Source organism: Chinchilla lanigera, unplaced genomic scaffold, assembly GCF_000276665.1.
Source record: "Chinchilla lanigera isolate Chin_1 unplaced genomic scaffold, ChiLan1.0 scaffold00034, whole genome shotgun sequence".
Lineage (NCBI taxonomy): Eukaryota > Metazoa > Chordata > Mammalia > Rodentia > Chinchillidae > Chinchilla > Chinchilla lanigera.
In genome coordinates this window covers 5508567-5530024 of record NW_004955435.1, presented here as the reverse complement: position 1 = coordinate 5530024, position 21458 = coordinate 5508567, and the positions used below count along the sequence as shown (strand labels likewise).

The 21458-nt window shown below is 39.6% G+C and overlaps 1 protein-coding gene across 1 annotated transcript; it reads left to right on the top strand.

Moving 5' to 3' along the window:
• Positions 1-2273: 2273 nt before the first annotated feature.
• Extl2 (exostosin-like glycosyltransferase 2) lies at positions 2274-20377 on the top strand (the record flags this gene model as incomplete). The annotated part of the gene is given in 4 exon segments (XM_005388800.2): positions 2274-2351; positions 14465-14892; positions 15591-15661; positions 18369-20377. Coding segments are annotated over 4 exon segments (993 nt in total). The 3' UTR covers positions 18858-20377.
• Between the last annotated feature and the right edge of the window lie 1081 nt (positions 20378-21458).

The following is a 21458-nucleotide window of genomic DNA, read 5'->3' as shown; positions in this document are numbered from 1 at the left end:
AGCCGCCACGCGTCCCTTCCGCCCGGTGAGCGCGCCGCCGCGGCTCCGCGCTCCGGGTGAGGACGCCGCCGAGCGCTCGGCGCTGCCCCGGCTGCTTCTCCAGTGAGGGTGTAAGCGTGCCTTGCTCTCGGTCTTGGAGCTCTGCGTGGAGCAGTAATTTGATTTTGAAAATGCAGTGTAGTTATTCTGCAGTTTTAAAAATATTCATGTTTTTACACTGCTCTGTCAAATCTGCTAGAATCCTCTAAGTTCTGGGGAGAGTATTTCCGTCTTTACCTTTTCTTAAGCACTATTTTATCATTTTAATTTAAACAAATACTTGTAAATGATAGCTTTTACTGTTTTAGGGAAGCTTTTGTGCTTGCGATTGACTTTGAGCTTCACTCTGCTGCACTGCTAGAGAAAGCTTAGCTGGGTTCAAACTGGGTAGATTAATGATAAGTATTTCCGCCGCAACTGGGCTTTTCTGCAAAACTGCTTTATTTTCGGGATGGGGTAACTGGGAGGGGAAATGCAGAGAAATGGTCGCCTCTCAGTAACTGGTTACCAGCATTCTTACCTCACAGTGTCAGCTGCGGTTTGAACCAGTGTTTTTGTATTCTGCCCCTGAAAATGAATTGTGTTTTATCTTGTCCTTCCACAAACCTGAAATTCCTCGGCTGATTTACTGAGGAACTTGTTACCCTTTTTCAAATAGTCCTGAAATATGTTAGGGAAATTGACGTTTCGTTTCCGTTATATCGCTTTCCAGAGACTCAAAAATTTTCCCACTTCCCATCCCCAAAGATAGCAGGTAGGTACTCTGGTAAGGAGCTTCTCCTTTGGGAAAGTGACAGTGCCACATTGCAGTTTTCGGACTGGAACAGCGTAATGTCCATATGCAGTAGGAAGGGCATTTTTGTTTTCAATATGAAGTGCAGAGAGGCATTGTTTAAATCAGGAGAAGTTCGGTGCATAGAAAGTCGTCCTCTGTGCCCCGTTGCTTTTGTTATCTTTAATAATTGTCTCATATTGTCTGTATTAACGTATGTGTTTTTAGGTGAAGGTTTGATTCATTCGTTCAAGGATCCTTTAGTGAGTACCTGCCCTGTGCCGGGCTCTGCCGACACTGGGAGTACAAAGCCAGGATTTTTTCGTAGTTGTGTTTGATTTAATCCTCCTCATCCGCCTAATAGTACTGATACGGTTGCTGTAACAGGAACAAGGGATTGGTTGGTTATGGACACAGTTCTTCCCCTGGAAGGATTTTATGAAGAGAAGCTGATAGAAAGCGAGGGAGGTAGAAACAGATTCAGGAGAGATGCTCCTGGGGCGGTAAGGTCATCTGCCTTACAGTGCGTCTTCGCATATGTACTAAACCATTCCTTTGCCCTTGTGAAAGAATATGACTTAGGAAAGTTACGAGTGATTCCTCGGCTCTGTTTAGGTGGTCAGCCTCTTGCAGGTCCCTAATCAGATGCAGCATCTGGAAAGTTTCCTGACCTAATTCTTAGGTGCTACACACGCTATAGCCTCAGGTAGACATGGATGTATAAGACTATGAAATAAATACAACGGCAAGTATTTTAAAGTTGTAAACGTACTTCGATTGTGTACTTTTAAGTACGTACATCATCAGTTAATCACACTAGATTAAATACGCATATTCTGTAGGGAAAATTTTTTAAAAACCCACTTCCCAGACGTGATTGAAGACAGTAATGAAAACAGAGAGATTGAAGGGGCAGAAGCTCATCTCCAGCAGAGGTTCCACAAGCTCCAACAGCAGTGGGCAGGAATGGGAAGGACCCTCTGTAACCTTCCCTGGCGCTTCTCTGCAGTCCTGCTTTAGACCCAGTGGTTTGTTATATGCTTCACAGTGAATGTCCTGTGAATACCTGGTGAAAAACATCTGTAGTGGATAAGAGTGCAGATGCGTATAAATCTAGAGAGTGAATACAGATGCAGAATACGCCTGTGTTCAGAGGGTTCACTGTACAGCGTATGTACTCTGGTTTCAAATGTGTAGCGTTACATACCTGGGATGGCATCAGTTTATGCTGCTTCTTGACTCTCAAGAGAAAGATAAAAACAAAACGTGTAGCTGGGTTATTACCAATCAGGAAGTCATTATACACCTATTGTTTAAATGTGATTCTTAGAACACATAGTAGCAAATTCTGATTTAAGAATAATTCAAAGACTATGGACAATGGCATAAAATTCATCATATTTTAAAATTTCCTGCTGACTTAACAAAATGTCACAGAAAACTTTCTGATTTCCCTTCACAGTGCCAGGAGGACCTGTTCTGTCAATCACTGAGTCCTAAGGAAAGTTATTTGAAAAAATAATAATAATCGCATAATGAGGTAAGTAGCAGAATTTTTTGGCTTTAAAAAGTGACAGAATACATATAAAATTTATCGTCTTAACTGTTTTAAATGCACAGTTCAATAGTAACAGGTATTTTTACACTGTTGTATAACTAATCTCCAGAGCTTTTTCATCTTGTAAAACTGAAGTCTCATACCCACTAAACAACTATTTATTTCCTTTTAGCTCCTGCCATTGGCAACAAGCCTACTTGTTTCTTTTTTTTTTTTATCTTTTTGAGACAGGGTCTCCCTATGCAGTTCAGGCTGGCCTTGAGCTCACTTTGTAGCCCAGGCTGGTCTCAAACTCGCAACTTTGTAGGCCAGCCTGGTCTCGAACTCTCAACTCTCAACGATCCTCCTGCCTCAGCCTCCCAAGTGCTGGGATTACAGATGTGCGCCACCACGCCCGGCCCTTAAATTTTATTTTATTTATTTATTTTTTTGGTACTGGGAATTGAATTTACAACCTCATGCTTGCCAGGATGGCGCTGTGCCACTGAGCTATATTCTACTTATTGTTTCTGTGAATTTGACTGACTGTAGTTTGACTTGTCTGTAGTACCTCATATTAGTGGAATCATATATTACTTGTCCTCTTTTTCTTTTTGAGCTTCTTTCATCTACCATAGTGTCCTCAAGTTTCATGTATATTATGGCAGGTATCGGAGTTCTTTTCCTTTTTAAAGTTAAGTAATATATACCACATTTTCTGAATGGATTATCCATTTATCAATGAACATTCGGATTGCTTCTGCTTTTGGGCTATTGCAAATAATGCTCCTAAGTAGATGGGTGAAATAGCAGTATTTTAGATCTGAGAAGAAGTATTTGTATAGAAATGTTTTTGGCTGGGCATGGTGACACATGCCTGGGTGTAATCCCAGCACTTGGAAGGCTGAGGCAGAAGGATCATCACAAGTTCCAGGCCAGCCTGGGCTACATAGCAAGACCCTGTCTCAAAAAACAAATGAAAAACAAAGATGTGCTTTTGTTCTTGAAAATAAAAGTGCTTACTTGATCCAGGGCTTGGAAAGCAGTGTAACACCTTTTCCAGTGCGGATCCATTGAAATACTAGTCTGATTATGATACAGCAAGCAAGTTCAATAAGGAAGACACTCACAAGAAAACCAAAAAGGCAGGAACGAACAAAGCTTTACTAGCTGACTGACAGTCTGTAACCAGGAGCCGGAGAAGATGTCCGCGCCACTCCGGGTCTCACCTTTGGTTTAAGTACATTTTAGGTTTCCATAGTAACCATTACTTCATTTGGGGGAATCTTGCAAGAACGTCACATGATTATCGAAAAGGTTACCTTTCTCAGAAGGTAGGACAGCCAAATTCCAAGTGATCATTGCAGTTTAACCTTTAGCTTACTTCCCGTGACTTCTGTTACTGTGAAGTTAAAACCAGAAAAAATGGAGTTGCTCTCGCCCTATCAATTATAGAAGGAAATCAGTACCTGTACTATTTTTGTGTATATTTTTGTTTTTTGGCTTCACACATGCAAAGGATGAACTGTACTTCTAAGCTATACTTCTAACTCCAATACCTAAGAATTCAAAATATTCTTAAAGACTAAAATAAAGCTCAGAATAGAACTCAGGCAAAGGACAAAGGTAATACAAAGTGGCTCAAGTAAGTCAGGCGTTTGGTTCTGATCCGCTGTTCTTCCTGTGGCTCAGGGAGTTCATTTAGTGTTCTCAGCCTTGGCTTCCCTGTCTACAGAGTGCAGTGGATATAATTTTCTTTGTGAAGACTCGAAACGTTACTGAGGAGAGGTACGTACTGTGTAGTGTGAGGGAAGGAGAGCTCTGACTGTGTTCGTGACTGTCGCTGCGGTCCTCAGGACAGGTGCTGTGTCTGCCTGCTTGCTGTACCTTACAGCGCAGGGCATGTGGTCGGCACCAAAAAGTATTCGTTGGCTGGACCACCAAGCACGTTTTGACCGTCCCCTGAAAGAGCGAGAAAGTGCACGTGAATTGGGATTGTTGCCATCTTTGATTTGCTACCTAAAATTATTTATAAGCCAGAATTCGTATACATGGTATCTGTTTCTCTCAGGTAAGTGTTTTGGAAGGTGTTGAAAACCAGCATTGGGTAAAAGGGAGAAGGTTCTATAGATCGTTCTAAGAATCTGGTGCCTAGCACCCCCCTCATTTTCCTCTAGCACAGTAGTTCAATGCAAAGTTCCAGTATCTTAGAATAGTAAAAGTAATGAATTTGTAGATTACTTGGTTTCTTTTTGACCCATTTCTAGAATTAATTTTGCTTTGCACTGTACAGTGCTAAATGAAACATGCTTTTCTATTTCTCACTTTTTTCTTAGGATGCATTGCATCTTGGACTCTTACAAGTCATCAATGTCCTTTTAGGAATCAGGTCACTCTTATTCCTGCCATAGTATATGTCCTTTGTGTTGAGCATCCCCAGATAGCGCCATTGTCAGTAGCCACAATTAATTGGCAATTCCAGAAGAAAAGGGTGCAAAGCTGGAAAGAACTTGCATCTCATAATTCATACTTGGCGTGCTTAGAAAGTAGAGAGGACCTCATTATCAGTGACAGACTGCTGGATTGAAAGGGACAGGTGAAGCTTAAAAAAATACTTTACTTGGAATCTTTATGTATTATTTCCCCCATAAGCCAGTAAAATAGGCTTGAATAAATTGGTAGTAGTGTGGAGAATATAATGCTTTGTGTAAGAAAACAAAGAGGAAAAGTAGAAAATGCCAAGATTGATGAGCAGCCTTTGCTGTGGGTAAGGGGGGTGGGACCAGGAAAAGATACAGAGACACAGATACATAGTGACTGATGTCCCCGCTTTAAATGCTGCCCTTGTTCCTTCTAACCAGATTTATCCATGAAAAAGTGTCTCGCTCAACCTGGCTGCTGGCAGGGGGACTTGATATGTACTGCAATCAGTCAGAAATGCTCTTCCACAGCTTGCATTGAGAAATGACTTGCTGCAGCAGCAGTTATCTATTCAAATATGACGCTGTAGCAAATACAGCTATTTCTCAATATGCTTTAGCAGTGTTGTTCAAGAGCTGAAATTTCAAAAACAGTAAAGGCAAGACGAGGCCTTCTAAATGATAGAGTTTAATTATGTATAAAATAACTGATTACCATATATCTATATCTGTATCTCCACTTATTCAGTAAATAGAAAAGATGGATCACATTATCCCAAATAGTTCACAGTATAATTGATTGAGATTGATGACCCAGTCACATACTATATAATTAATAGATCACAAACACAGCAAGTTTTCTAGATGGACCCTTTATTATTGTTACAAGTTTATTCCCATGCATGCCTTTTTTTCTATATGTATTATTAACAAAAAACAATTTACATTATTTTGGTATATTTAGAAGAGTCTTGTAATAGTAGATGGACTCCTTAGGAATAAAATAGTAGGAGAAAATCATTTAGGAAGGTGAGGATAGAATTGGTAGAAAATAAAATAACAGTGAAAAGAACAAATTTCCTGGATATGGATAAATCTTTAAGTCTAAAACTTTTCCCAGACTACTCTGTAGCACCTGGAAAATATTTGTGGAGAAAAATAACCTTTTATGTACTATTTCTGGCATTCAGTATTTTATAATTAAGTAAATTCTAGATTATGCTGCTTAAAATTTGATGGAAGCTAGGTGTGGTGGGACATTCCTACAATCTCAGCACTTGGAGGAAATCTAGTGAGGCTGTCTCTCAAAGAATAAAAATAGGTTGGCCCTGTCTCAAATTAAAGAATAAAAACAGTTGGGGCTATGGGTCAGTGTAAAGGCCCTGGGTTCAGTCCCCTCTACTTGAAAACATACATATTAATGGGAAAGAGTTACTTTAACAGCGATAGGGAATTGTTGCTATTGTAGTTACTTTTCTTTTTCTGCCAGTTATCCTAAAGTCTATAGCAGAAAGGGCGAACCTCTTAGCGCTTTCAGTGATAACAAACAACTGGCTGCGGCATGCAGGCCCCACGTTGGCCACCACTGGTCTGTAGTTTTGTCGCTTTTAGGACCCAAACCAAATTTTCACTGGTCAACCAAGACGTTTTTTCTACTTAAAACTTATATGCCTGCCTGATTATGTAATAAAGTTTCAGGTTATTATTTCCTAAGCCTTCACAAGGATAATATTGTCTTAACGAAGGGTGATATTCCCCTCCCCCCAGCAAGTTGTTTCATTCACCAACTTCTGTTGAAACAAGAATGTTCAAAGCTATTTCAATGAAAAATATATTTGGAAAGATATAAAAGCCAGAGATCTGAGACATCTTTTACCTCTCAAATAGGTTGGCCACAGATCTGAAAGTAGAAAAGTGATTCCGGTGATACAGGTTTGAGGTCCCATTTTATGACTGGCTCTCTTAGTCACAGGTCTTTTATGTAGAGAAAGATTTTGAGGGTTTCGTGTAGTCATAATTAAGCCTTAATTTGCATTTAACTTGTGCTTATTCTGTTAAAGTGTTTAGTATACACTGGGGGAAAGATAGCCTCCTTAATAAATGGTGTTTGGAAAACTGGCTATCCATATGCAGAAGATTGACACTAGACCCATAGTTCTCATCATGTACTAAACTGAAATCAAAATGGATCAAAGAACTAATGTGAAGACAGAAGCACTTAACTTGCTGGAAGATGAAAATAGGGAAAACTCTTTATCACAGACATAGTCAGGGACTTTATGAACAGAGCCCCAGTTGCATAGGAAACAGTATCAGGAATCAACAGATGGGGTCAAACCAAATCAAAGCTTCTGCACAGTGAGAGAAACAACCTGCCGTGAAAGACAACCTACAGAAAGGAGAAAAAAATTTGCCAGGTATTCCTCAGATGACTAATAATCTAGACTGTATAAAGAGACCTCCAAAAAATTAGGACCCCCCCCAAGAAAAATGAGACAATCAAAAATGTGTAGGTGAAATGCATAGACACTTCACAGAAGTACCAGTGGCTGGTAAATGCATGAAGAAATGCTCAGCATTTTTGGAATTAGAGAAGTACAAATTAAAACAACATTGAGATTCCGTCTTACCCCCAAAAGAATGGCCGTCGTGAAGAAAGCAGATTCTAATACATGGTAGAGAAGCTACAGGGAAAAAGGAACCCTTCTACGTTGTTGGTGCAAATGTAAACTAGTACAACTATTGTGGAAATCAGAATGGCGATTCCTGAAACTAGTAGAGGGCCAGGGATATAGCTCAGCACGGTAGCACCTTGCTAGCAAGAGCCCTTGGGTTTAGTTCCTGGTACAAAAAAAGAAAAAGAAAAAAAAAAAGACCAAAAATTTAAAAACGAATTAAACCTAGCTATTCCAGCTAGATATATATCTTCCCAAAAGACATCATGTTACAGCGATACATATATATTCATGCTGATCGCAGCATAATAATAGCTAAATTCTGAAAACAGCTGAGATGCCCACAACAGATGAACTAATTTTTAAAATGTGGCATTTACACTGTGGAGACAACTAGGCCATAAAGACAAACTTGAGTCAGTTGCAGGAAAACGAATTTACCTGGAGACCATAGTGTTAAATGAAGTAAATCAAATATACAGACTTAAGTATCACCTGGTTTCTCTTATATGAGAAACCCAAAATATAAGTAAAGACCTAAAGAAAATACATAGAAAGTAGGGAGAGAGATCGAGAGATGGAGGGCGGGGAGGGAAAGAGATGAAAACAGGAATTAAGATGTGTTGTGTGCGTGCACCATCACCTCACAAGGAATGGAAGCACTGCGTACTGCAAACATGTAGGAATGAAATTCGTGCAGGAATAAAAGGTTAAGTATCCATTGTAAAGGTTAAGGTAATTTAAACATAGATCCCTTTGCTCTGTTCAGCTACCAAAAACCTTAAAAATCGGCCAGACCCTATTCTGAATTATAAAGACTGACAGGAACAACTCAGTGTGCGTGCAGCCTGGAAAGAGAGGTACAGTTGCAGTACATGGAAACGAGGTCTGGAACAGTAGAGCTGTGTTCAGAGTTCACAGGAGCGCTGGAGATGGAGAGGTGAGGGAATCTCTTACAGGGTAGGTGATACTTGAGAGATTCCTGAGGGGAGGGATTTGTCAGACAGAGAATTGCTGGAAGGTAAGTGCACATGCCAGTACATGGAGACAGATCAGCTGGCCATAGACAGCTACCAGCAAGCACAGAGTCCTTTTTGAGTTTGGCGCCCTGTGCCCCTTCCCCTTCATTTGAAGAATATGTCGTCTGCATGCAGTAAGCCTGGTCAGAACCTGCTCGTCGGTTGTACAGCTGTTTCTTCCAGCTGTCCTCTTGCGTGTTCATAGAAGAAAAGTGCAGGTTCTGAATTGACCATTGCATTCCATCTTGGAATGATTCTGTCTCTTGGCAGTTGAAGGCCTTTTTCTGAGTATCTGCATTATATATAATCCTCGTTTTAGGCAAGTCCATATCTTAAAGGATGAGACAGAGAAGAAGCAATCCCCACAGTATCACGAATCTCAGTGAGATGGCAGAATAGTTAACATTCTTCTGCGGTCTCTGGCATCAGAAGGAAAATGATGACTAATCGTTGTTTGGTGCCAAGCTGTTCGTTGTTTTCCTACCTTACGAGCCAGACGATTCAACTCCTTTTTATTCATGCTGTGTTCTGGCATATTTGTTTACAGCTTTTTCTGGAGAATTCTTTCTCTTTTAGTCTGAAGAGACTATCCCTGAGAAAAGAATTCTTCGATGGTGTAACTTCTAGGGAACTTTGATAATGTAGTAATAAAACTAAAGAGCAGGTCTCTGAAAATTCAAATTACCTGGTCATTTAAAGACCACACAGAAGGAAATGTATAACTGTTGATTCACTGTGTAATGTTTCTTTTCTCACTCTATCTTATATCCACATATCTTAGTTACTTTTCTTGTTGCTGAGAAAAAATACCCTTTTGGAAAGTTGTATTTGGTTCACAGCTTCTAAGAGGTTTCGGTTCATAGTCAGCTGGCTCCGAGGCAGGCTGGCATGGTAGAGGGGCATCAGAGAAAAGAAATAGTTCTTGGCAGGCAGAAGGTGGCAAAGAAGCAACAAGCAACCAGCAGTGACCCTCTTTTCGTCCCTTATGCCATACCCAGGCTACCCATCCTTAGGGCAGGTGGCACTCATACCCACAGTGGGGCAGCCTTAGTCCTAGCATCACACAGTAAATCAATCTCAGCATCGCGTCCTTGATCCCAGAGTCTCATACTCCAGATCCAGCCACCTCTGAAAAGCCCCACCTATGACCAAATGAGACCTTAGGGGGAGATCCAGATACAAGTCATAATACCACATTTAAGAAAATTTCCTACAATTTCAAATAATGCTCTTCCAAAAAAGAGCGTTCTTCAACTCTCAGGTGTTAAATACATAAGGACCCAGCAGTTCCACACCTAGACACTTAAGAGAAATGATAATGTATATTCACATAAACATTTGTGCATGAATCCATCACAATAGTATTCATAACAGCCAAAATGTAGAAACAACCCAAATGTCCAGCAACCAAAGAGACAAAATATGATACATGTATACAATGAAATGGCAAAAAAAAAAAAAAAAATGAGGTACCCATCTATACTACAATATATATGAAGCTTGCAAAACTTTTGCTAATGTGAAACCCAGATATGATGGCTGTATATTCTGTGATTCTCTTCCTAGGAAATGTGCTGACCAGGCAAAGCCATTGAGACAGAAAGTAAATTCATGACTTTCTGGGGCTGGAGTAGAGGTTGGTGGTTGACGACAATAGAAAAGGAAGTGACTGCTAATGGGTCAGAATATTTTAGAGGTGTTAGAAATGTTTTAAAATTGAGTATATTAAAAACCGCTAAACTCTATGGGTGAATTTTAGGATAAGTGAAATCTTATTAAAGCTGTAAAAAATTCCAAAATACCAAGTATTAATTTTTATGTTATCTTGCAGGTACCGTAGTGACAATGTTACGTATTTCTTTTTTGACACATCCTTGCAGAATTTACTGCAACGTGTGAAAAGAGTCATGGACGGAGCTGTCGGGAAGCTCTGGTCCTGGCCCTGCTGCTGATGAGCCTAATGCAGCTGGACCACCTTAGGCAGTTCTTTATCCGTGGACCCTGAGTTCATCTGGGAAGCAAGGAATTTGGTTTGCGAATGCTCTGAGGTCTCTTCCAGTTCTGCCAGTTGATAGTAAACACATGTAGTGAGATGCGTAAATATTGAGGCAGTTTGAGACACAGCTTTATCCCTTACTGCTCGAATATAACAAATGGTAGTCACGTTTTCAGAGGCTACCGCCTGTCAGACTCAGGTGTGCCTTAGGCAGCTAATTTGCGGAGCAGGGTTTCTCAACCTTGCCATTATTGATATGTTAGGCCAGGTAACTGTTTGCTTTGGGTGGCTGTCCCAAGTATTGTAGGTGTTCAGCAGCGTCCTGGACATCTGCCTACTAGATACTAATAGTGTTTCCCTTTGAGTTCTAGTAGTCAGAAATATCTCTATGCTTTACTGTGCTCGCTGGAAAACATAGCTGTCCCTAGTTGAAAGCCTTTGATGTGGAAGATGCTGAAATAATAATGTATAACTAAAAGGGTGTACTCTCTACCTGTGAAGAACTAGTAAGTTAACATAGGTGCAAAAAATATATATCGTTAAGAAATACGATTTTTTAAGTACAGTGGTACTTTGGTTCATGAACAATTTTGTTTGTGAACAATTTGGTTCGCAAACAGAAAGGTTTCGCAGAATTTTGTTTTTGTTTATGAACTCTGTATTAGGTGAGTTACACAACCAAGGCCATCTTTCCTACACAAACACAAATATGGCCATCTTTTCCAGCATTCTGGAACAAATTAATTTTGTGGACTGAGGTACCATGTAATAAAAAAAGAGGAAGGATTCTTAATTTGTTTTGCTGGTACTTACAATGTTTATCAAAGTTACATTTCATCTTCTATAGTTATGGGGATGAAAGATGGGTGGAAACAACGAACTAAAAGCCATCAGCTCCTCTTTGGAATGAAAGAAAAGAATTTTCAAAAGAAAATTTAGGAATGAGAGCAAGAGAACTGGGAGACGCCTAAATTTCTTCTTGGTTCTTTACAAGTAAGATATGTCATCCCAATGTGTTCCTGTATCTTTCATTTACAGCTCAAAGCTATGAATTAGATAATAGATTCATTCTCTAGAAAAGCAAAGATGAAAGCTGTAAACTGTGAAATCCATATATCTGTAGTCATTATTACTCTCCCAACTGTACTAATGTTATTTCTGATGGAATTGCAGAAGAGTCTGGACCTCACTCTTCTTAAAGTACAGTGTATCTTCACTTGCACTTCAGTCTCTGATGTCCTTGCTCTCACTTTTCCATGCAAGCCAGAAAGTTTGCATAATTTTATTGGACTGCTGTGTTTAATAAATACCAAATGAAATATTTAGAGTATGTTTCTAAAGACATAAATTATTCATATTTCTAGAAACCTTTCTGATAGAGGTAAAGTAGGGGATTAGAAGCTATCTGAAAGAGAATGTTTCTGTAATGGGTCCAGGGAATACACTACTTCAACGTATAGATAAAATTGAAGCAGTCACTCACGAGTCTTTGACGTGTGTTTACAGTAAGTTATAGTAATTAATGTAGACTATACTGACACATAGTAAGTTACAGTCCACTTTAGATCCTGGAAACCCTTCCATACACGTTTTACAGTACTCTGTTCCTACTCACCTGAATACAGGAATCTTGCTCCAGTATACTTTATTTTGGGTTTTTTTTTTTTTTTTTTTTTGGTTTTTTTGGTTTTTCTCCAGTACCGGGAACTGAACTCATGACCTTGTGCTTGCCAGGCAGGCGCTTTGCCGCTGAGCTAAATCCCCAGCCCCTACTCCAGTGTACTTTAATACGGTTGTCAGAATGCTCTTTACTCTGAGCTTATAACTGGCCATTTTTATGCAGAACTGAAAATATGTTTAGGAGATGCTTTTCAGCGTATCATTGATTGAAAGGATTTTCAGGTCTTTGAATCAAGATGATTAATTCATTTGTTATGTGTTTGGTGGACTGTATTAACAGAACACATTGTCTTAGTAAGAGGGTGCCTAAAATGAAAATGTGGTACTCTAAAGCCTTAAATTACTATCCTTGAGAGATAATCATAGTAAAGCCGAGGTTACTTGAGAAATAATTTTTTTTATTCATATCTTAGAGTGTAGCCGTGACAGGCCAGGAAACAGAATTGCTGTTTTAAATAAACTGCAGAGAAAGTCTGGGAGAGAATAGCTTTGAAACTCCGTAGAAAGCTCACCATCAAGGTAACGTTGCTTTTCAAACCTGGACCGTTGCAAACTAATTGCGCTTGGGACAGTGACTGTTCCCTGCCACTGTGAAGCAGCTCTTCTGCCCGCGTGTGCCTGGTTGTGTGGCTCCAGATACCACTGTGAGGTTCTTGTCATTTGTAATAGGCTGGGAAGCTGCAGGGAAAAACTACTAATCTTACCCTGGTGAAAGCACGGAGTTACAGCTTCAGGTGGCTGCAGTCATAGCAGACTGAATCCATGTGTAGCTAAAATGGACAGGATGCGGCAGTTACCAGAATGAAAAATAAGGACACGTCTGTAAGGGTTCTGGAGACTTGCAGAGGAGTAAGAAATCTGGAGGCAGAAGCAGAAATAACAAAGGAATTAAAAACAAATAATTGAAGGACAAAGGCACTAGTAGGAGTCGGTAAGCGTAGAAGTGCAATTGTGTAGAAACCAGTAATCAGTTCTAGGTCGCTGTAAAACTGTCTTAAGATTTAACCTTTTGGGCTGGGCATTTAGCTCAGCGGCACAGCACCTGCCCAGCAAGTGCGAGGTCGTGAGCTTGACTCCTGATACCAAAAAAAGAAAAGATTTGACCTTTTCTCACATACAAAACTGAGAAGTTTGATTAGAAAAAAAATATTTTAACGGATGAATACCCAAGCCATGCATATCAGTTATTCTTTCATTGCTGTTTTATGGCCGTGTGGGGGACCCGTGGGTATTGGGAGTAAAGGAATGAGTCGCCGGGCGCGTGACTGTGTGATTTGTACTGCAAATAGGGAGCTTCGGAAGCTCGAGAGCCTGACCGCAGTTCCAACCTGGATTTGGACCCAGGTAGCACGCTACAGTCCACAGTGATGAGCAGCCTGGGCTCTGGGGCCAGATTTTCCGGATAAAAATTCTAGCTCCATTACTTAAATTGATTAGTAATCTTGGGAAAATTACTCATCCTCTGTATGCAATTATCCTCTGTATGTATTAAATGAGAATAATAATAATAGAAGATAAATCAAATCTCAATATTCTCCTAATCAGCCCTTGAATGGCTTTCCCTGTCATGTAGAATAAAATCTGTATGCTTATTGAGGTTGTCAAAGCCCTTCATAGGCTGGCCCTTGCTTATCACATCATTCTGATTTATTTTCCTCATAATCATAGTCTCTTCATGACCACTGTCCTACATAATCATTTGAATTTATTTGTCTCTCCCTGTCTCCTCAGATACTAGCAGCAGACGCTTTATATTTTACTCAGTTGCTGTGTGAGTAAAACCTAGAACAGTGCCTGCACAAATGCTATCTGTTTAATTCTGTAAATGAGTAAATGCGTAATATGATCTGTGAAACACAGTGCAAGGCCTGAGGAGTCATAAATCCACCAGAATTATTTGCCGCTGCTGTTATCATTGTTACCTGCTTCATGTGTTCTGGCTCTGTATATGATGTTATATGGGGGGAAAGTTTGCTACCAGCATATAAATTTAAAATTAATATATTACTATGGGAAATAGGTCCCATTTTAGACATAATCGCAGATGCAGATTATCAGTGGTAAGATAAGGTCAAACTTGAGAGAACTTAATTCTTCCGTGGTCTGTATAAGATCTCTTGTCTGTGACTGCACGAGCAGGGCCAAAGGAAAGGAATATTGGGCTATAGTTTTTATCTCTTAGGCCAGATCATCTTTTGATGAGCAAGGGAGAAGTAAATTTGAATCACCTAAACTAAGATTGATTTCTTTCCACTGAAAAAACATAAAAATGCAGCGATTGGCAAGAATGTTAATATTCTGTATTTTGTACTCATTTCTGTTCCAGGTGTTGCCACATCTGCAAACTTCCCGGGAGAGTCATGGGGATCCGGGTGCTTCGTTTCTCTTTGGTGGTCATCCTCATGTTGCTCCTGGTAGCTGGGGCCTTGACCAATTTACTTCCCAATATCAAAGAAGACAAGATGCTTACTTTGCGTAGGGAAACAAAATCCCAGGGCACATCTGCTCTGGATTCTTTTACTCTTATCATGCAGACATACAATAGAACAGATCTCTTACTGAGACTTTTAAATCATTATCAGGCAGTACCACATCTGCACAAAGTGATTGTAGTATGGAACAACGTTGGGGAAAAGGGGCCAGATGAGTTATGGGATTCTCTGGGGCCTCACCCTGTCCCTGTGATCTTCAAACACCAAACAGCAAACAGAATGAGAAATCGTCTCCAGGTCTTCCCTGAAGTGGAAACCAATGGTGAGTTGAACCTGGGTTCTGAGACTATAAGGGCTGTGGTCCATCAGAACTGGAATGGTATGTGGACTTTTGACTTTTACTTGTCTTCGCTGGAGAAGTAAGAAATTAATCATAAGAACATGATTTGAAAAGCTTAAAGGAGCAGTTTCTAAGCTCTTATAATACAGCTTACTGGAGAGAAAATGACATATTTTATAATAATAAAGATATTGCAAAAAGAAAGACGTGCTATAGTACAAACATTGCATAACAGGAAATACTAAGGTATTATTTAGCTTAATTGTTTTTTGTCACTATTTGTCAGTTTCTTGAGGTTGTAATTTGCTTGAAAGAAACTTGACTTGACTTAGAGATTCATTTGTTTCTAGAATGGTGGATGATCATTACATGATTATGTCCACCTTGGGTAGTTGTAAAACCAATTATAATTCAAAAAGATTTTTTCTGGGGCTGGGGATTTAGCTCAGCGGCAAAAGCACCTGCCTGGCAAGCGCAAGGTCGTGAGTTCGGTTCCCAGTACCGGAGAAAAACCAAAAAAAAAGATTTTTTCTACTAGACAAATTTTTCCAGTACATTTCTTATTTACTAATTGGACCACGAACTTTATTTACAATCTCCATAGACACAAGTGTACCTTAACTACTTTTATTTTCCTTTGCAAACTGTTCAATATAAATTTTTTTTTCATTTCCTTTCAGCGGTGTTAATGGTAGATGATGACACACTGATCAGTGCCCAGGACCTTGTTTTTGCTTTCTCAGTTTGGCAGGTAATGTTGCTATGTCCTTTATGAAACCTCTTGTGTGGAGTTTTATCCAGTGTTTATTCAGGCCAACGTGGTTTAACCTAGGAGGTACTCAAAACATGCTACTTAGTTATTTGTCTAAAAGATAGTTGAAGTTGGTATAGACTAATCAAGTTTTCCTGAGCTTAATTAAACCAACCTTAAACTTATAATATTTTATCTATATTTAATTAATAGTATATTGGTGTATCAGTTACTTTTTTCTTGTTACTAAGACACAATACCCAACACCCAAAGTTAAGCAAGGAAAGATTTATTTAGCTCACAGTTTGTAGAGGTTTCAGTCCATAATCAGCTGGCTCCAAACCAGGGTGACGTGGCAGCGGGGCAACAGCTCATGGCAGTGGGAGACACCCAAAAGCAGCAAGAGCAAAAGAGGGGAGCAAGCCTCTTTTCCCTCCTTTACACTGTATGCAGGCTACCTGCCCTAGAGTAGGTGTAGCGCTCACACTGCCAATCCCAGCCCTACACAGTGAACCAGTCACAAATTCCAGATTCAGATGCTTCCAAAAAGCCTGGCCCCCACGAACAAATGAGGCTTTGGGGGGACACCCAGACACAAACCACAACAACTGGAAAGGAGAACTGGACTTCCCTTCTAGAGAACAATGAAGACGTGATCTGATAAACCAAAAACTAGAGTGCAGGGTAGCTTTCTACACAGACCACAGACAGGTGTCTCAGAGGAGATACGTGTCTTTATATTACTACTGTATATAACTTTTTGTGAAAGAAACCAAAATTTAATCCTGGTTCTAAGACTGTTGTTTACAAATTCTGCAGCAGTGGTTCTGCGTGTACCATTGTGGTGGGGCAGGTTTCTCTTTTGTTTTTCCCTGAATCCTAGCTTGGATAAACAGGACTTTATTGCTCACTAGTTTTCCTACTGGGTATGGATTAATAATATCTGACTTTCATAATTGTAACACAATCGGCTGAATCCAGCATTGCATACAAATAGTCTGAAGCCCTGTAAAATGATTAGACGCAGTGCTACCCAATAAACTATCTAATTTGCACTGTAACAACTACCCTTCATTAACAGCTTGGGATATAACAACATGAGGTATTTATGGTAAGTGTCCACAGCAGTTTTTCTAGCCCTGTAAATTAAAGCTTCTCAGGCAGAAAGTTCTAATATAATATACTTCAGCTGTGAGATTTCTATGAACGGTTAAAAAAATTGTTTACTCAAAAAGTAAAGATGATGGAAGACAGAATATAAGGACTATGGCTAATTGGAACAATCCTAGTAAACCATAGTTCAGGAGGTATAGCTGTGATACTAGGTTTTATTCATGAAATTGTCCAGAGCAGTTTGAATCTATTACCCAGGGAAATCTGGCCCGTCACGATGAGTCTGAGCAAGGCCCTGCATGTGTAACGATTCGAGGGATACGGGCCAGCAAGATGTGTGGTGTCACTGCTCTTCTGCATGTGCCTGTTCCTTCCGTTTTCATTGTTACCCTTTCTCCTACACTAGCCCTGTGGGAAATGTCTTTCATTCAGATTGTGTGACCTCCCACTTCCGTGCAGCAACACTGCTGTCACTCTGTCCTCCATGCTCCCGTGAAACTACCCAGCTACGTTTACAGCTTACCCTCGCATTGTCTTCGTTCGCGTGTTTGTACCATACTTCCCTGGACTGTGAGTCCTCTGATTTGAAGTGAGATTTAACCCACCCTCATTGGCTGTGTGTGTGTGCCGCGAGTTTAGGGTCTGTTCAGTACACGAAGGAAGCTTGCGGTCTTTCCAGGAATGAACTGAGCTTTCCATCCCGTAAGTCTCTGCCTCTCTCCCATGCGTCAGTATGTTTCTTTCCTTCGCTGCTTTTGTTTTATTTTCGTCACTCTCACATTAATATTACTAGCATTTTGCTACTCTTTGTTTCAAAGATCTTGACACAACTCTCATTTACGCTTATATGCATATATGCATATACAATGATATCTTGGTTCACAAACTTAATTTGTTCTACAGTTTTGGAAAAGATTGCCACATTTGGGTTTCTGTGGAAAAGGTGTCTGGTTGTGTTTGTCACCTGATGCAGAGTTTGAAAGCAAAAATAAAATTTTGTCAAACACTTCTGCTTGCAAACCAAATTGTGTGAACCAATTATATATAATTCACTTTTTATGTATTTATATTCATATTTTAAAAAGGAAATAAATACCCAAGCTAGAAAGAACAAAAATATAAAAGTATTTATAATGTTTAAAGTCCACAGTAACTTTCAGAAATACTAAATCAATACAGAAAAACAGTACAATTATATAGAGAGAACTATAGTTATATATTTGCCAAAGAGACCAGAACAGTTATTCAGAATAATACTACATCTTATCTCCTACAGTAAATAGCATCTATGCAAGCACCTTCTCTCACAGCAGACTTGAGTGGCTGGAATTTGTCAAGGTTAGATGATGTTAAAATTAGGAGACTGTGTGAGGTTAGAGCTTTTTTTCTTTCAGAGAGTTGGGTTGTGATGGACCTTGACCTGTAAGCTTAGGTTACAGATTTATAAAATTGTTTGGAATTACGTGACAGTAAGATGTAGAAATGAGTAATAAGGAAAAGTTGATCAGTTTCGTTCTTTCTGTAATAAATGTCCTTTTTTCACTGTCTGCTTAAAGAAATGCCACACTTAATTTCTCTTTTTCCCTCTCTTCAGCAATTTCCTGATCAGATCGTGGGGTTCATCCCTAGAAAGCACGTTTCTACGTCATCAGGTATCTACAGTTACGGAGGCTTTGAACTGCAGACACCAGGGTGTGGGAACGGTGACCAGTACTCCATGGTGCTGATCGGAGCCTCGTTCTTCAGCAGCAGGTATCTCGAACTCTTTCAGAAACAGCCTTCAGCCACCCACGCTTTAATAGACGAAACCCAAAACTGTGATGATATTGCCATGAATTTCATCATCGCCAAGCACATTGGGAAGACATCAGGGATCTTTGTGAAACCTGTAAACATGGTCAATTCAGAAAAAGAAACCAACAGCGGCTATTCTGGAATGTGGCATCGGGCCGAGCACTTCCTGCAGCGATCTTATTGTATAAATAAGCTTGTTAAGATCTATGACAGCATGCCGTTAAAGTACTCCAACATTATGATTTCCCAATTTGGTTTTCCCTATGCCAACCATAAAAGTAAAGTGTGAAAGTAAAACGGAAGCAAACCTGAAAAGTGCTTGATATTTGAGTAGCTTGTCCATGCTATGTATTTTTGTTTTTACGCAACAACATGAACTTTTATCTAGTCCAGAAATCTCCGCGGTAGAAAAAATACGCAACACCTCTAGGATATAAAAGTCACATTAACCTCAAGAACAAAGAAGCTGGTTTTATCCACACAGGCCTTTTTGCAGAATGTTTTCATCCAGGGTTAAGTCCTTGGTCAGCAGTTCTATTGTTTACAACCTGAAGCGGTTCCACAGTTTATTTGATTACTGGCCTTTGCCTTAAGGACCTAGAGCAAGCCATTTCCAGGATCAGAAACTCCAGAGAGGCGTCTCTCGGCTTTTTCACTGAAAGGGATCGTTTTATTTTCAAACCTGAAATGCCTGTTTAGCAAAAGCTTGCAGCGTAGGGAAAAGCCATGTAAGGTGAGAATGATCTCCCTCCCATGTGAAAACAAGGGAGATCCGTGCTTAGCTGCCAGTGTTTTTCTTGTGGCCCTTCCGACCAGATTTACTGCCCAGCATGGTTTAGATGCAGCTGTCAGTGCTTTCATTTTTGTAGTTAAGCCTGTTGTAACTGGGAGGGTAGGTTTTAGGGTATAAGGGACGTCTAGTTGTGTACTTGAGTTGTGTGCGCACACTGCATGGGTCACCAAGAAGATGCAGCCTTCGGTTTTTATGTGCAACTCCATATGCAGGAAGGAGTAAGGGTGTAACCGAGCTTGGTTACTGAATCTGACCTTGAGAATGTATGCATATTTTTATATTTTACATCAAGTATGTGTTTAAGAAACATACAAAATGACTTCTGAAAGAATGATTAAATAGGAAGTAGCAGAAGTTAAAACCCTTCACATCAAAGCATCTTTATTGAAGCATAGCATATCTCATGGATATACTGTACAGCCGTGTGTTATACATCCTTGCCTTCAGAACTTTTTTTTTTTTTTTGGTTTTTTCAAAAAAGATCTAAGGCACTATGCATCCTGATGAAATGTCCATTACACAGTTAAGGAAAGTATAGCTGAGTCACAGCGGAAGAATCCCTTGGGGCTCCTCATCAGTTCATTGTTAGGGTACCCACGCTGCTGGGTGAATTAGTATCTGTGTCCCTCAGTGTCGGGTTAGACCTTCTCCGCCACTGCGGCAAGGAATACCTTATTAAACCTCCATCTTTTCCTTCATCATTTTCTTCCTCCTCACTGAGGTGACTGTCCTTCCCATCTGTTTACATTATGCCTACACAGTCTCAAAATTGCAAAGTTGTGAGGATAAGAAAACCACGGTTGATGTCCTAATTATGCTGTCATCGTGCCATTGAGTATATTTTGCTTTTTTTTTTTATATTGTAGTGTGTGTTTTAATGTCATAAAAAACTTGGAACCTCACTAAAAATAGATAATGTAAATTATCAGCTTTCTCCAATCTTGGTAGTATTTTTTTGCCTCTTGGTATTCCATCATCTGATGAATAAAATAAACTTTAACCATCCGTGTGTTCCATGTTGATTAAGTAGACTCGTTTTTTATGGTGTATGTTTTTACAAATTTCTGTATACTCAGTTGCTGAAAATCAAACAAAAAATAAGCTCCATTCTTCATGAGAAAGTTTCCCATTGGGAAAATAGTCCCTGATTTCATTTCCCATATTGCTTTAAATTTCCCTTCCTCAGGGAGCTGGGGATTTAGCTCAGCGGCACAGCGCCTGCCTGGCAAGTGCAAGGTCGTGAGTTCAGTTCCCAATACTGGAAAAAAAAACAAAAAAAATTTTTAAAAGAAATTTCCTTCCTCATGACATTAATTACTAAAATCATCTTTTCTTATTTTTTTTCCTTTATTATTTTAGAAATTAGAAAACTAACAAAACAACAATGAAGACAAAATCAAAACAACACAAAAACAATAACAATACATGACCACAAAACAAAATGATAGGAATTAACGCTGGTTGCTACATCACGTACTATTATCTTCAGTGAAATTGCTCAGTCCACCAGCTGTAAGATTGATCAAACAATCAAAGACGGTAAAAAGTAATAAAAAAGTAGCACTGGAAATGATGCAGAGCTTCACCATACAAGATGGTAGGAGTTCGGCAATGGTTCTTATACTGCATATTGTTGTTTGCAGGTGAGTCGTTCTGATTACCAGATTCAAGCGTGCAAAACGCCAAGAAAAAATATTTTAAGCATTGACTTTTCCTTTCAATAAACTACAGATGTCAGCAATACACCTAACCCAGCTATCCTTGTCTACACATATAAATTGTTTCTCATTTTAAAAAAGCAAAATAGAAACAAATACATAAAACAGCTAGAGAAAAAAAATGATACAGAATTTCAAAACATGGTGATAGGATATTAACAGTGGTTGTTATATGATGTCGTCTTCAAAATGGTTGCACATATAACCAGATACAGGCATGCAAGATTGATCAATTACACATTAACTGTTCCTTTCAATAAACCAATAGATATTAGCAGTGCAGTTATCCTAGCTACCCTGTGTAAACATGCACATACTTTTTTCCTCTTCCTTTTTGCCCTCCCCTCCTTCGTCTCACTTGCTCATTCCTATGTGAGCA